Raw genomic sequence first — 14,012 nt, forward strand, 5'->3', positions numbered from 1 at the left:
ATGCTTCTGCCTTCTGGAAATTAATATGGAACTCATTGCTATATCAAATCCACCGACTGTACTTACTTCTCTTGGAGAAAAAAAAAAGTTTTAATTTTTTTCTTTTTTTTTGCAATTTAATTCCCTTACTATGAATTTTAGAAGGCCAAGTGGATGTATAAGTTGTGATTTTGGAGCACAATATTATCTTACATATATATATATATATATATATATATATATATATATATATATATATATATATAGAGGCATGAGTCTTCATGCCCTCAAGACATAAGTTTTAAACTGGTTAGAAATATAATTCATTTTTTCCAAAGGTCAACTTAGATCAAAACCAACCTGACCCAACTGCAATTAGCTTCTAATAAATTTTTTTAAAAGGTACTATTTTTCTAATGATCAGCAGGTGGCTGAAATTGTATCATTGGAGTCTTAATTTTATCCATAAATTGTGAATTTATCAATTGGGTATTTCTTTGACCATGAATTAATAATTTGAAGTACTTAACGGAACATGGAATACGCTATCGTTCATTGTGATACGCGCAGAACTCGTACTCCAAGGAGTACTTTAAATTAATATTTTTTTAGTAAATAAAAATTAGGTTAGTATGAACTTCCTCAAAGTTAACAGTTTGATCACTGTTAGTCAACCTCTAGGATTCATTAAGCTGTAAAGTATTTTTGGCATACTTAAATCTTTGCTTCCACATGAAACATGAAGACTTGAGTGTTTTGATAAGTGAAGAAGAGTAGTAGCTCAATCTTATTTTACCTTCCATTTTTCTAGCAATCTTGTTTGCCACATGAGATACATTGTGATCAAACCATTAGATCCAGATTTTAAGGTCCAGGGTTTCCATAGTGAAAGTAATTAAATTTATAAACTTGAATTCTTATCTCTGAGGTGGTCCTAAAAGTCAACAACAGCTCCTTAAAGGATAATCTGAGAAGCATAAACAATAGCTTAATAAAGTCAAATCATGAGCCCATAACCCATGTGCATAGAAGAATCGAGTTATAAAAATAAATGAGAGACGCTAACTAATCAATTATATAATAAAGGAGAATTAGTATAATAGTTTTCCTTCCTAACTAATTATCAACAGCTACAGAACTGAGATTCTGTTCATAAATTAATAACTGCAACAGCAAATAAAGCGTAAACTTTTAATGAGCAACTGACTTTAACTGATGCTAAACATTATTCTTGTTTGAAAAGTTTGTAATTAAGATACCGATCCTTATAACAACTAATATATCACTCCTTTTTTTTTTTTTTTTACTTGCATAGATGTCTAAAATATGCAGCACAAAAAGGAGCAGTTAGTTGTAAAGAAGCATGTATCTAGTCCTAAACTTTGAGCTCCCCACCTCTACCTAAAGTTTCAATAGTTAATTTGCTGCAGTCTGATGTTATTCGCAGAGGATAAGATTCACTTAGCTTTAGTGACACAATGCCAGATTATGAATTGTACAAGAACAAAATTAACTTCAAATATGCAGTTTAGTTTCAGTTATTTGTTAGGACTTAGACTATTCTTCCACTGGCCCATTTGCACATTTTTTATATTGGTTAGTTAATCTTTCCATCTTCTTAGAGTTCTCCTTATCCACCTCTATATATACACCTCTCCTTCTTCATACCTTCCTCACCTTTCCTCAAATTCTATTCTATCACCTCTAAGTTCACTTTCTCCTACAAGCTTCCTCCCTTCCTTTCCTAATGGAGTCACTTCTCTTCTCCATCTTTGCACTTCTCACAATGTTCAGGACTGGTTATGGGTGGACTGATGCTCATGCTACTTTCTATGGAGGTGGTGATGCTTCTGGAACAATGGGTGAGTACTAAAGGGCAGTTTCTAATTAATCTTTAGTTTCACTTCCAACTTAACTATTCTTATCAATATGGTCCCCCTTTTTAAAAAAAAAAAAAATTGATCAGGAGGAGCTTGTGGGTATGGAAACCTCTACAGCCAAGGGTATGGGACTGACACAGCAGCATTGAGCACTGCTCTGTTCAACAATGGGCAGAGCTGTGGAGCTTGCTTTGAGATCAAGTGTGTGAACGGCAAGGGATGGTGCCTCCCGGGGTCGATCGTCGTCACGGCGACGAATTTCTGCCCGCCGAACAACGCGCTCCCGAACGACGCCGGAGGGTGGTGCAATCCTCCTCTCCAGCACTTTGATCTCTCCCAGCCCATTTTCCAGCGCATTGCTCAGTATAAAGCTGGCATTGTACCAGTTCAATTCAGGAGGTACGAATCTCAGAATCCAAAACCCAACTCAACTCAAAAGTTTAAATCTTTTTTATTTTCTGCTCTCTCTCTAAAACGACACTAAACTCTCCGTTATGCGATACTCAGAGTACCTTGTGCGAAGAAAGGAGGCATAAAGTTCACCATCAATGGGCACTCCTACTTCAACCTAGTACTCATAACCAACGTGGGCGGCGCCGGCGACGTGGTGGCGGTGTCGATCAAGGGGTCGGGAACTGGGTGGCAGGCGATGAGCCACAACTGGGGCGCGAACTGGCAGAGCAACAGCAAACTCGACGGCCAGTCCCTCTCCTTCAGGGTCACAACAAGTGACGGACGCAGCCTCACATCCATGAACGTCGCTCCTGCGAACTGGAACTTTGGCCAAACCTTCACCGGAGGCCAGTTCTAGTTAAGCTAGCTTTTGAACAACACCACCCAGTTAATTCCTCTAACTTGAGTTGGAGCTGTTAGTTACTTTTTCTTTCTTTCTTTCTTTATTTCTTTTTCTTGTCATTCTCCTTGGCTTATGGATTAGAAGGGGAATGGCATCAAAGTGGTGAGATGAGAGTGATTAATGGCGGAGGTGAACCTAAGGTTGGTCGCCCGCCCATGAATGGTTTGAGTTTTAATTATGTGCTACTTTCCTTGTTTAAGGTCCATTAATGTAAACAGCTCTGGTGCTGTAATGTACTTTATATATATATATATATATATATATATATATTATATATGACATTGAATATAGAAGACTTTGTTACAAAGCAAATGGTATGGTGTGAACACTATTGATAGATCCTGGGAATTGTATTACATAAGATAATCTTGCACCGGGACCGATGTCCTACTGATACCTATATTAATATTAAAGATACCACTAATATACAGCCAATATATATTGAATTATTAAAAGGGTGTTCTTACTATTATTTTACCATTAAATAGGCTACATTTTAATCATTGAATAGCTTCAAGGGCCATTCATGCACACAAACACATTTTTTTTTTTTTAAATCATGTGAAAATGAAGGGTTTTATCCCTAGTCTAATTTCAAGCTTCTAAAGGGAAAAAGGAGGAAAAAAAAATTGAAGATGGGGAATATTTATCATTAACTGTTACTGGCCAAAGTAGTCGTCACTGTAATGTAATTTTAGTGAATAGTAGGGTTGGAATGGATAATTAGTGAGAGAGGCCCAATAAGGCCCACCCAGCCCGGCCCTTTATTACTATCTTGAACACTGACTTAAAAGTTTCCAACCCACTCGAAATCAAATTCCACTCCAACTTCCTCCTCGCGATGCTGCAATCTGAAGCGGCGATCTCCGCCGCCTTGCCACCACAAGAACCGCCGATATCAGGCGGAGCCGTCTCATCCTCTGCCGAGGCGCCGCCTAAGCAGGTGGCTTTGGCCATGGACCGGCTTGGCCGCGCCGGCCGTCTGATCGCCGACATACGGCTCGGCGCGGACCGCCTTCTCGAGGCGCTCTTCTTCGCTGCGGAGTCCCCTCACAATTCGCGGAGAGCCGCCCAGTTCGTCCTCAAGGAGGAGACGTCCATGCGGAAGCACTTCCACGATCTCCGCGCTCTCGGTACCTCTCAGAAATCATCTTCCCGTAGATTTCTAGGGTTATACCGTGGGGCGGTTAATTATCTTTCTTGAATAGTGTTCTGGTTCTTGGATCGTTCTTGTTTTAAGTCCTTTTATTTTGCGGTCTGTTTACTTGCTAATAGTGGAAATTCGTTTCAAGAAGTGTTCTGGATTGCTCCTTTTCGCATTTTCTTTTATCAGCTAGTTCGTAAAAATTGTTGGGAGTTTGTAAGATAGTTACCTTCTTGAAATTTTGTTTATTTAGCTGAAGAGTCTATTTGCCAACTTGCCCTGATTCAAACCATTAATTCATAATAACTGTCCTCGCTCTACTTGCAGATTTTTGTCTCGTAGGATTGGCTTCCTATCGGGTAGTGGCTGCGGCTAGGGTCTTATGACCAATCATTTGTTTTGCTTAGGAATTGACCTAGTAAATTCTCGTGCATTTTACTTGCTTGTTGAATTTACCTTTTCTTTTCCTTTTTGACCTAGAAAGTTCTCGCCTAGTGGCTGCTTGCTTTTTTGTTGAATTTTCATTTTTGAGACTAATTTACTGTTGGTGATGTGGGTTATTGATCTGTGAAATTATATCTGGTACATATATGTAAAGATTTTATTTGCAATTTGTACTTGTATTTTGTCGGTAACCACAAGCTTTTAAAGAGGACTAAGCCATAATAAATCTTATATAGGTAAGAAGATTACCAATTCTGTTCAGTTTGTTACTGAGGCACTTCCTGTACGCAATAATAACTTGAATTAGAACTTTGAAATTGTCGGCTCTGATAGATGCTCATTGTAAGTGTTTTTCATCCCCACTTTTCCTAGGTTTAAAAGCATCCAGCTACTTTCTTGGATAGGTCTGCAATGTCCATGACTCCAAATCATTCATTTGGAGGCTCATCTTCCTAAATGCATTAACATATGATACTTTTTGAATTGTCTTACTTAGTCCAACATGAAACATTTTTCCTTGTCTTATCCTACTATATGATTATTTTTTCTCTTAAAACATCATGTTTCATGAGGCTTATTTCTTGAATCATTGCGACTCCCACTGTCTCCTTCTTCATCCTTTCTTGAAGTACTCTTCATATTAAATTGTAACTGGATATACTTGGTTGGATTTCTGACTACTTGTAGAGACTATTTATCTTGTTGGAAATGATTCATCTGTTGAACATTGTTGAAGCTTACTCTTGACTAGATGTTGCTTCTTTTAACTTTTTTTGAGAATTTGCCATTTGACATTTAAAATCATTCCATTTTTCTTTGTTGTTAGGAAGGCAGCTCGAAGAATCTGGTGTTTTAAATGGCTCCCTCAAATCTCGAGGTAATTCCTGGGGTTTACACATGCCACTTGTTTGCCCAGACGGTGCTGTTGTTGCATATGCTTGGAAGCGCCAACTTGCTGGCCAGGCTGGTGCATCTGCTGTTGACAGAACCAGGTAGTGTATTTATCTTGCTTAGGTCTCATAAATTCTTGAAGTATGCTTTTCTTTGGATTGCAGAAAGGAAATTACATGCTTGAATATTTAAATGATGGTTTCTTTGTTTTCGTTCCATGAGAAATTATTTGAGAGTAGCTAATTTTTGCTTTTTATGGCGTGAAGTTTTCTCTAATACTTTGCTTGAACATAATATAGATAAGAGTGTTTGAATTGTTGATACAAAATTTGGCTTTCTTAATGAGAAGTATTTTAGATTCTTTTGTAATCTTCTCTAGTTAACATTTTTTTTTCCTATTTGACTACAGCAAAAACTCTAGGTTTAGGGTTTCCAGATATAGAGGATAATTGCAAATTGGTCCCTGTTTTTAACTTCTAATCAGGCTATCAATGTTTAGAGTAGATATTTCTGCTGTAGGTGATGATTAAGGACAGTGTTATGAATTCCTGAAAAAGTAAAAGGTGATCCATGTTATAGTGTGATGGGAAGGCTACAACATTTCCTGTTGGAAGGGTACATACTTCATAGTGATGGAGATAAGTTGAATTTCTTCAGCTGCCCTAGTGTCAAACTAAGTTGGAAGCGTTTAGTGTGTAGAGAAAGGGAGATGATGGCATTAAAGCACTAAAAGGTTGAGGTAGATATGTGTGTGTGGCTTAAATGTGAATAAGAGTTTCAACATAAGAATTGAGTTAAGTGAATGGTTAACTTTGGGGACTTCAAATCAGTATTTTTTCTTGAAACACAACTCTATTAGTTTAATTATTAGAATTTTGAAGTGTAACAAAATCTAGGTAAGAGTGTGTTAGGTTGATGAAAAGTGGAGGGAAAGAAAGTGGTCGAAGTTTCTAGTGAAGTCACATCTAGTAAGTAGTATTGACTTACTAGTGTTTGCTTGTTTGGTAAAAAAAAAAAGAAGTGTTTATTGAAAGTGGATAGTTATTGTAATTAAGGTTGACATCCAGTACATAAAAATGTGGGAAGTGTCACTCTCTGCCTTTAAAAGAGAGTAAAATAAAGGAAGTTGAGTGGTTAAAGAATTAAAAGAACTTACTTTCCACTCCACTTTCTTCATTTAGCATGTTATCTCCTTCTTTTCCTATTTCCTATCAAACAAAAACACTCTTAGTAAACTTTGTGCCCTATATTGGTCATCCACTATATTGTTGGCTTGCTTCTAATTGAATTTAGTCAGGTTAATACAGATAATAATTCTAGTAGTTTTACTATAGTCTAATAGAATGCCCACGGCATGTGCTAAGTTCCGTTTTTATTGTTTCATGCAAATCCACATAGCAAAATTAATAAGCAGTAAAAGGTAACTCTCATGTGGATCTATCTCAATCGCTTTATGATTTTCAGGTTAGCTCTCAAGGCATTCACTGACCAGAAGAGGCGCTTCTTCCCTCATCTGGAAGATGATCTGCAAAGTTGTCATCATGATAGTGAGTCTGGGACTGCAAAGAAACAATGTATTTCTCAGGGATTGACCATGAACAACAGAGATGAGCTTGTGGGAGAAAAAACCTTGTCTGATATCCTTAAAAATCTGGAACATGAGGCGCCCAACATAAAAGTATTAATGTATCAGCGACTCGATTGGTTGAAAAGAGCTTCATCATTATCATCTTCAATTGGTGAAAATTCAGATGATCCATCCAAGGAGCAGAGCTTGCAGAATTTAAGCAAACAAGTATCAGGTTCTCATGCTTCTACTGTTGATCAGGTAGCTGTGATCGAGTTGTCGGCACCTTCTATATTCAGAGCTATATTGTCGCTTCATCCAGCAGGATCTACAAACCCTGATGCTGTAGCATTCTTTTCTCCTAATGAGGTGCTTAATCTTTTCAATATTCTTCATGATTTTTATAAGAGAGTTAGTCTTCTAATTAAATACCTTCTCAGAGAATCACCTCTGGATATGATATGCTTTTACCTATAATAAATAGTTGCTAAACATATCGCTGTTGTCTGCCAATTTTTCTATCTGAGAATTGTACTATTTCTTGGTCAAGGAGAGATTTTACAGGGTTATAGTAATTTTACTTCCTAAGAATTATAAGTAAATTAAAAAGGGCAACTATTTGTAAGATCTGGTAGTTTTGAGTAGGTATAGAGTTTACTACCATTTCTATGCAGGTTATATGCCTAAAATTGCACTGTTTATTATTTTTCTCTTTGGATAATTTTGTGTCACTGATAAAGTCAACTTCATATGTTGAAGTTGTTTCTAGAGTTATGCCTTTTGCACGAGCTTAAGTTTGGAACAATGAAGTTGAAAGATCATCCTCCACCAGCCTTAGCTTTTATACAAGTCCATCGGTTGCTTTATGTTGTCCTTTAAAATAAGTTGTTGGCGCATAACTTTTAGAGGCTGACATCAAATTGTTTGTTGGTTGTAGATTGTGTCCATTGCTCATGGGAATGCTCGACTTTGCATTGTGTTCTAGCCAACCCTTTGTGAATGGAAAAAGATGGATGCTAATGATAATGTTCTTATACTTCTGTACTTAATCTGCCCTTTAGGTTATTTGTTATAGACATATCACCTTATCCAATTTGATGCTCCTCTCTGTGGTTGCACAGTCCTAATTTGTGATACTGGTCTCTTAGACCCTGTCAAATAACTTGGTTTCTGATGGTAGGTCTCCTTCTTGGAGTATTTTTCGCACCTAATTTGGAAAGTAACCATCATAAATTGGTACCTTGCATTAAAATTTGTTTAATCCTCTCATAGAGACTTGTCTGCCTAGAAGTTTCTTTATAGCAAACTTCCGAAGGTAAAAGGTGTGGATGATGTCTCATGGTATTCCATGCTTGCACATAGCATTTCTCTTTGCACCACGTTGTGGTAGTCTCTTTTTTTTCAGAATATGTGGCTAAGTTACATGTATCTGTCTGTTTCGTCCATAGTGATTTGCGGAGTTATTACTGTTTTTCTGAATGGAATATTTTATTAGGCAGGAAGCTACATTCATGCAAGAGGATTGTCGGTGCATCATGTTTTCAGGCACATCACTGTAAGTTTTGTAGGAATCTATTCTCTTTCCTCCTTATGTCATTGCTGGGTAGAGGCGAAATTGCAATATTTTGGTTGAGGCGAAATTGAAGTATCATGTTTGCCCCTTTCTTTTTCTATCAAGAACGGGAAAGTTTAACTTGCTGGTTAGATATTTTTAACCCTGGATATTTTGTTTGAATTTCATTTTGCAGGAGCATGCTGATAGGGCATTGCAATATTTCCTTGGTGTGGATCCGAATAATTCACTTTCTCTACTTCTGGTATGCTATATCATTCTGATCTCTCTTGTTGCGATGCAGCATCTTGTGGAACAAGGTTATTTTTTGGTCTGTGATATATTTACTGTACAGAATAAGTCACCTTCTCTTTTTTGGGTATGTTATCCCATTCAGATCTCTCTTGTTGAGATGCAACATCTTGTGGAACGAGGGCTGCTTTTTGGTTTGTTTTATACATTTACTGCATAGAATAAGTCACTTTCTCTACTCTTTGGTATGTTATCCCATTTGTATCTCTCTTGCTGTAGAGTGTATATGCAACATTTTGTGGAAAACTGCAAATTATATTTGGGTTTTGTTTTTCATATTTACCATATAAGTGTAGAGTAATATATATCCTTTACTTCTTCATTATTTATCTTCTTGGACTTCGGCATGTCATGAAAAGATTTAGTTCTACATAGAAGCTGTACACGTTTAGTCGCTATGCTTACGAGCTCTTTGATTAGGATCAGGGTAATTCATTCTAGATTTAGAATGATAATAATATCAAACTTTCTTTTGCAGAATTGGATCTGTAGCTATCAAACACTATTTACTAAAGTTTGCAGGTAAGGGTACAGGTACTGCCTTTCTTCGTCATAATGTATATATTGCTGGTGTATTGATATTCTGTCATATGCAGTAAATGTGGATGCCTCTTAATGATGGACAAGTCTCTAGCTGTGCTCTTGCCTCCTGTTCATCGTTCCTATCAGCTAACTTTGTCAACCAAGTTTGGCTCAACCCAATTGGCACCGTCAGCTAAGGGCCAAAATCCAGATCTTATCTTAGCGTATCACATTGGGTGCTCTTCTGCTGAAGTCTGATGCGGCTTCCTCCACTTCTTGACTTGTATTTTTCAGCAACTCTGTGGCTGAACATTTTGCAATTCTTGGAGTACTGTGTAGAACACTAAAACTAAGCCGGTAAGTCCATCATCTATGATGTTTTCTACTACTTTCTTTTTTGCTACTTTCTGGCAGATTATGTTTGATAGTTCTTCTAGCATTACCACAGAATCCCCTTGAAGCATCTAAATTCTTTTGCAGTAGTTTCTTTAGCACATGTTAGATGTCAAGTAAAGATATGTTTATACACTCAATATGAATTCTTGACAATAAATTGATCTCTCTTCTTAGCTCCTTAGATCCTTGCCGTTGTGTTAGTGGGACCTAAACTTCAAATGAAAGATGACACTTCTACAGACTGGTTCCTAATGATCTAGGAGAACTCTTGTTTCCATTCAAATATCTGAATTCAACAAAAAGCTTTTTAGTTTATGTAAGCTATTATAAAGGACCTCCTGCTATCATTTACTAATTTGGATGTAATGTCCTATTTTCTGACTTGGCGAAATTTGAAATGAACCTTCTGTTTATCATATATTCTCATTTGAGTCGTACTAAGTTGCGGTAAGGCTCCCTAATATGGTTATTTATTTAGTTGTCTTATCAAGTCGTGTTCTTATGTTGTAATACACATGGATCATGACATTTTCCATTTAGCAGCTTCCTGTTGATGATACTTAATCTAATATCTGATTAGCTCCTTCTCCAGGTTATGTTATAAAAAGGAATAGTTACACTTTTCATGCAAGAAGTTTAGAAGCAAAGTTGTGTATACAGTTGCAGTGAAAGTAATTTGGAGAATGTGGCTTTTACATCTCCTGGAGGTAATTCATTCTAGTCCTGTTCGTAATGGTAGAAAAAGCTCAGCTCAGTCGATCAAGTTGGGAATTATGAACTGTAATTATTGCTGTTGTGTAGGCTTTTGAGTGTTGCCTTACTTAAATGTATCTCATGACTGGAAGACTGAGGAAATTTAGTTTCTTGCATTTTCAGTCAAATGGTTCACTTAAATCTTAGCGGAATGTGTAGTTGATTATGTAATTGCTTCAGTATGGAGTTTTAGGTTAACCTGATTGGTTTGTACTAGTTGCTGCTTTGCTCTGCTCAAATAAATAAGCCATGTTCATGGGTGGAAAGAAAAGTGTTTTTCAGGATTCCATGAAGCAGTTCATTTTCTGCTGGTTTGATATCGTATCTTATTTGCATTGGTTGTTTATCTCATAAGAATAATTTTGTCTTAGCTTGCTTTCTTCCTTCATGTTAGGTTTCAATCTTGTTGAGTTGGTGTTACCATGAATCTGTCCTGGTAGTCTTCTATCTCATAAGAACAATTATGTTAGGTTTTTTGTTTGCCAAAAAAATTAGCACGAGTACCTTCTCATCTCAATATGTTACCTATAAACTATGCTCTTTCATTTCATTTCCTTTCCGATCACTATGACTTTTGTGTACACGTTTCAAGTTCGAGTCTTTTTGTCAAGCTAATCCTCTTCGAGATTTTATTTATCACAATAGATTATATCTTCAATTTAAATACCAAAATAGATTTATTTTACTATAGCTTAATTGAAACGTTGAACTTATTAATATTTTATTTTATATAAAGATATAATTTAAAAAGCTGACCTTGTTATTGCTTTATTTTTATATAAAAACATTAGAAAGTTTATTTTAAAATGTCTTACTTTTTAGAAAATCGTCAACCAATTCAGTATTTATTAGCAAAAAATCGGCTAAAATTTAAAATTATAATTTGTAGGAGATATTATCTCTTTTTTGCATTCTGGGCGAGCGCATTATGACGTGGGGAATTTTGTTACACTATTCTAACTTAGATTTTTTATTTTAATATCTTCATAGTGATATATTTATGACTAAAAAGGATAATGGCGTATAAAGTTACGATGCTTTAAAAAAAAAAACTTAACTTATATATTTTTCGTATGAGATTCTACTACGTTTAGGTTAAAATTATTATAAAATATTTCTTTCATCTTTGTAACATTGTATCATTTGTACAGAAGGAATTATTGATTAGAAAGTTAAGACTTTTGAAACTATTATAAGACAGTCGAGTAATTTAGTCTTTCGAATAATATGACGGTTAACTATCAATGCTAAATTTTCAATATTTTTTAACAAAAAATTAATTAAGATCAATGTTTAGTTAGAAGATAAGACACGGCTCTTCTAAAATTAAAACGCCGAATTTCTTACGTTTTTTCTGATAGCTAGTTTGGTCAATAACTCTTTTATGTTCCTTTTCCTTCCGGTTATCCAAGTTTGCAGTGATGTGTAGTGAAACTTTTGATTTGATGTTTGTTTAGAATCTAAAACTAAAACTAAAACTAAAACTAAAACAGTGTATGTATTGGTGTTTTGCTAATATAGCTACAGCAAAATAGATATATTTCGATATCAAGTTTAAAATATGATTTATTTTGATAAACAACAACTCTTTCACGTTCCTTTTCCTTCCGATTATCCAAGTCTGCAGTGATGTAGTGAAACTTTTGATTTGATGTTTGGTTATGACCTCTCCCATCGCATCAAAGTATTTGTTATTATAAATATACATGACATCGCTGAAAATAATGTGTGATGATATATCCATATTCAAATTAGTCAGCCTGATAGCTATGTATGTCTCACAGCATCGTCGTTTTCACCATAGCCGCGCCGCATTTGCATTTCTCTATTGCAGATAGGCATTGTGACAAGGACTCTTCTCTCTATGTACAAAACTCTTTTGGCCCAAAGCACTACCATCCAGGATCATTCTATCGACTTCTTCTCCACCATGGGATAGCATTGTTCCAGGGATCATATATAGCTAAAATAAAAACACTTCCTCCTTTTGGTTTAACAGGATGAGGTCCCCAGCAACAGGGTTATAGTTTAATAAGAATGCCATCAACTGACCCACTTGTGTCGTTAAGATCCAAAGCTAATTTTTTTTATCTATAATAAAAGGACATAGTTGTGAACCACCTAATCATGATTGTATAAACAAGCAACTTTGATAGCTCCTTTTGCTTTTTAGCATGTAGCATAACAGAAATCAGAGTTAACATATTAGTCTATACAGAAGAAACAAGAGGTGTCATCAATGCCTTTTTAAGCTTCTCGTGGGTGGCTGCTTGAAAGAGGACCGAACATTTATAACTTTTTTTTTTTTTTTTTTTCTTGACACTTGGGTGGTCATAGTTCCTAGCAGCAATAATGTAATTGAAGATGATTATGATTCCATATTGCTTTTATATTACTTGTGCTGTTTTTGATAGAAGAATTTAGTTGTTTCTTTATATATATATATATATCTGTTAACCTTTTTGAGGTCAATAATTGCTGCGTTGTTATATATAATATATTTGTTTATGGAGAGAAGAAAAGGTTGCTAGTCTTCAACCAAAAAGAATAGCTCTCGGAGTCGTTGGCGACGTTGTTTTAGAACACATGGCTTTCATGCTTCCGTTCCTTTAGGATAATATATTTTTATTTCGCCTAGTTGAGATAAGCTATTCCTCTAGTTGAGGATAAACTTATCCCATTTTACAAACTTTTTTTTTTTTTTGCTCTATTATTGCACCCATTTTTATCACTCATATATCTCAATTATTACATATTTACAAATAAGAATACTTTAATTTAAAATTTTTATAACAAATTAACAGTTAATTTTCACTTCTCATTTAAAATTTAGCTTAATTTTATGGCTTATTAAAAATAATTATTATACTATTTATATTAAATTATCAATAACTATTAGAATACTCAATTTTAGATTAGAAATATAATTATAGAAGTAAAAAAATCTAAGTAGATGTCATCTCTACCTCAAAACGGTTGGCATGTCTGCTTGTTTCTTGTATGCTACTTACTTGAGAAAGATGATTTGATGACATGAAAACTACTACTAGGCTTTATTATGATACTGGCTCTTTATAAACTGGTGGGTGTTATATATGAACTGAATTTAACTTATTGATACAAAGAGATAAAGAGATAAATTATTTAATAAATTATCCAATTGCTAGTGAAAAGCTTTTATATAATTTATTAAACACTAATTGTGGAAACAACCAAGCGGCAAAGTGACTTGCAAACTTGGATAGACATCATCTTCGTTTGATAAGATTTTTAATAAACAGGATAGTTGATCAATAAGATATTTATTTATTTATTTAAAAAAAAATACTAATAAAGCTAAACCTTCTTATGCAATCTACTGCTCCTTTCTTGTCGCTTGTTCGATGTCAAGATGATTTGAACCTTAGGAGTTGGATCACAAATATTTTTGCAAAACACAGGGTGTGATATATAAATAAACAACACTAAAGAGAGTCGGTCACAAATATAAGAAAATGTAGCTGGTTAAGTGCAAAACATTGCAAGAGAAGAAAGAGACAAGGGTTAAAGTGCAAATATGCAGACGTGTCCCCAGACGCGGAAGCATAAGAATAAAAAGGGTTAAAGTGCAAATATAACCGATTTCACATTGATAAGCTTTGCGTACTCCGAAACCGTTTTCTCACGCCACCCACGTGAGCCCCCACAGACCCCCTGAAACGGGCAATAAAGTTTAA

At 35.3% G+C, this 14,012-nt stretch overlaps 2 protein-coding genes across 5 annotated transcripts; both read left to right on the plus strand.

Moving 5' to 3' along the window:
- Nucleotides 1-1,645: 1,645 nt before the first annotated feature.
- On the plus strand, nt 1,646-2,960 carry LOC140782183 (expansin-A1-like). The gene is made up of 3 exons (XM_073128631.1): nt 1,646-1,841; nt 1,946-2,258; nt 2,367-2,960. Exons 1-3 carry the CDS (start codon nt 1,727-1,729, stop codon nt 2,668-2,670), a joined length of 732 nt encoding a protein of 243 aa, XP_072984732.1. The 5' UTR covers nt 1,646-1,726; the 3' UTR covers nt 2,671-2,960.
- Nucleotides 2,961-3,514: 554 nt separating this feature from the next.
- LOC140782653 (mediator of RNA polymerase II transcription subunit 27) lies at nt 3,515-10,567 on the plus strand. 4 transcript variants are annotated; one of them, XM_073129344.1, is made up of 8 exons: nt 3,515-3,848; nt 5,130-5,295; nt 6,659-7,130; nt 8,257-8,316; nt 8,510-8,578; nt 9,104-9,147; nt 9,222-9,504; nt 10,136-10,567. In XM_073129344.1, the coding sequence occupies exons 1-7, from the start codon at nt 3,557-3,559 to the stop codon at nt 9,403-9,405; spliced, it is 1,287 nt and encodes a 428-aa protein (XP_072985445.1). In that variant the 5' UTR covers nt 3,515-3,556; the 3' UTR covers nt 9,406-9,504; nt 10,136-10,567. The 4 variants fall into 4 exon arrangements, with proteins under 4 accessions (XP_072985445.1, XP_072985446.1, XP_072985447.1 ...); XM_073129345.1 differs by having other exon boundaries at nt 3,529-3,848; nt 8,711-9,147; XM_073129346.1 differs by having other exon boundaries at nt 3,529-3,848; nt 8,261-8,316.
- The last annotated feature ends 3,445 nt before the right edge of the window (nt 10,568-14,012 follow it).

The sequence above is a fragment of the Typha latifolia genome, chromosome 2, assembly GCF_019914945.1.
Source record: "Typha latifolia isolate L0001 chromosome 2, TyphaL0001v2, whole genome shotgun sequence".
NCBI classification, from domain to species: Eukaryota; Viridiplantae; Streptophyta; class Magnoliopsida; order Poales; family Typhaceae; genus Typha; species Typha latifolia.

Bases quoted from the DNA above. Each gene is read 5' to 3' on its own strand.
- LOC140782653 (XM_073129344.1), top strand. From the start codon at position 3,557: ATGCTGCAATCTGAAGCGGCGATCTCCGCCGCCTTGCCACCACAAGAA. The intron at 3,849-5,129 runs GTACCTCTCAGA...CTTTGTTGTTAG, and splicing joins CCACGATCTCCGCGCTCTCG to GAAGGCAGCTCGAAGAATCT. The intron at 5,296-6,658 runs GTAGTGTATTTA...TATGATTTTCAG, and splicing joins TCTGCTGTTGACAGAACCAG to GTTAGCTCTCAAGGCATTCA.
- LOC140782183 (XM_073128631.1), top strand. From the start codon at position 1,727: ATGGAGTCACTTCTCTTCTCCATCTTTGCACTTCTCACAATGTTCAGG. The intron at 1,842-1,945 runs GTGAGTACTAAA...AAAATTGATCAG, and splicing joins TGATGCTTCTGGAACAATGG to GAGGAGCTTGTGGGTATGGA. The intron at 2,259-2,366 runs GTACGAATCTCA...TGCGATACTCAG, and splicing joins GTACCAGTTCAATTCAGGAG to AGTACCTTGTGCGAAGAAAG.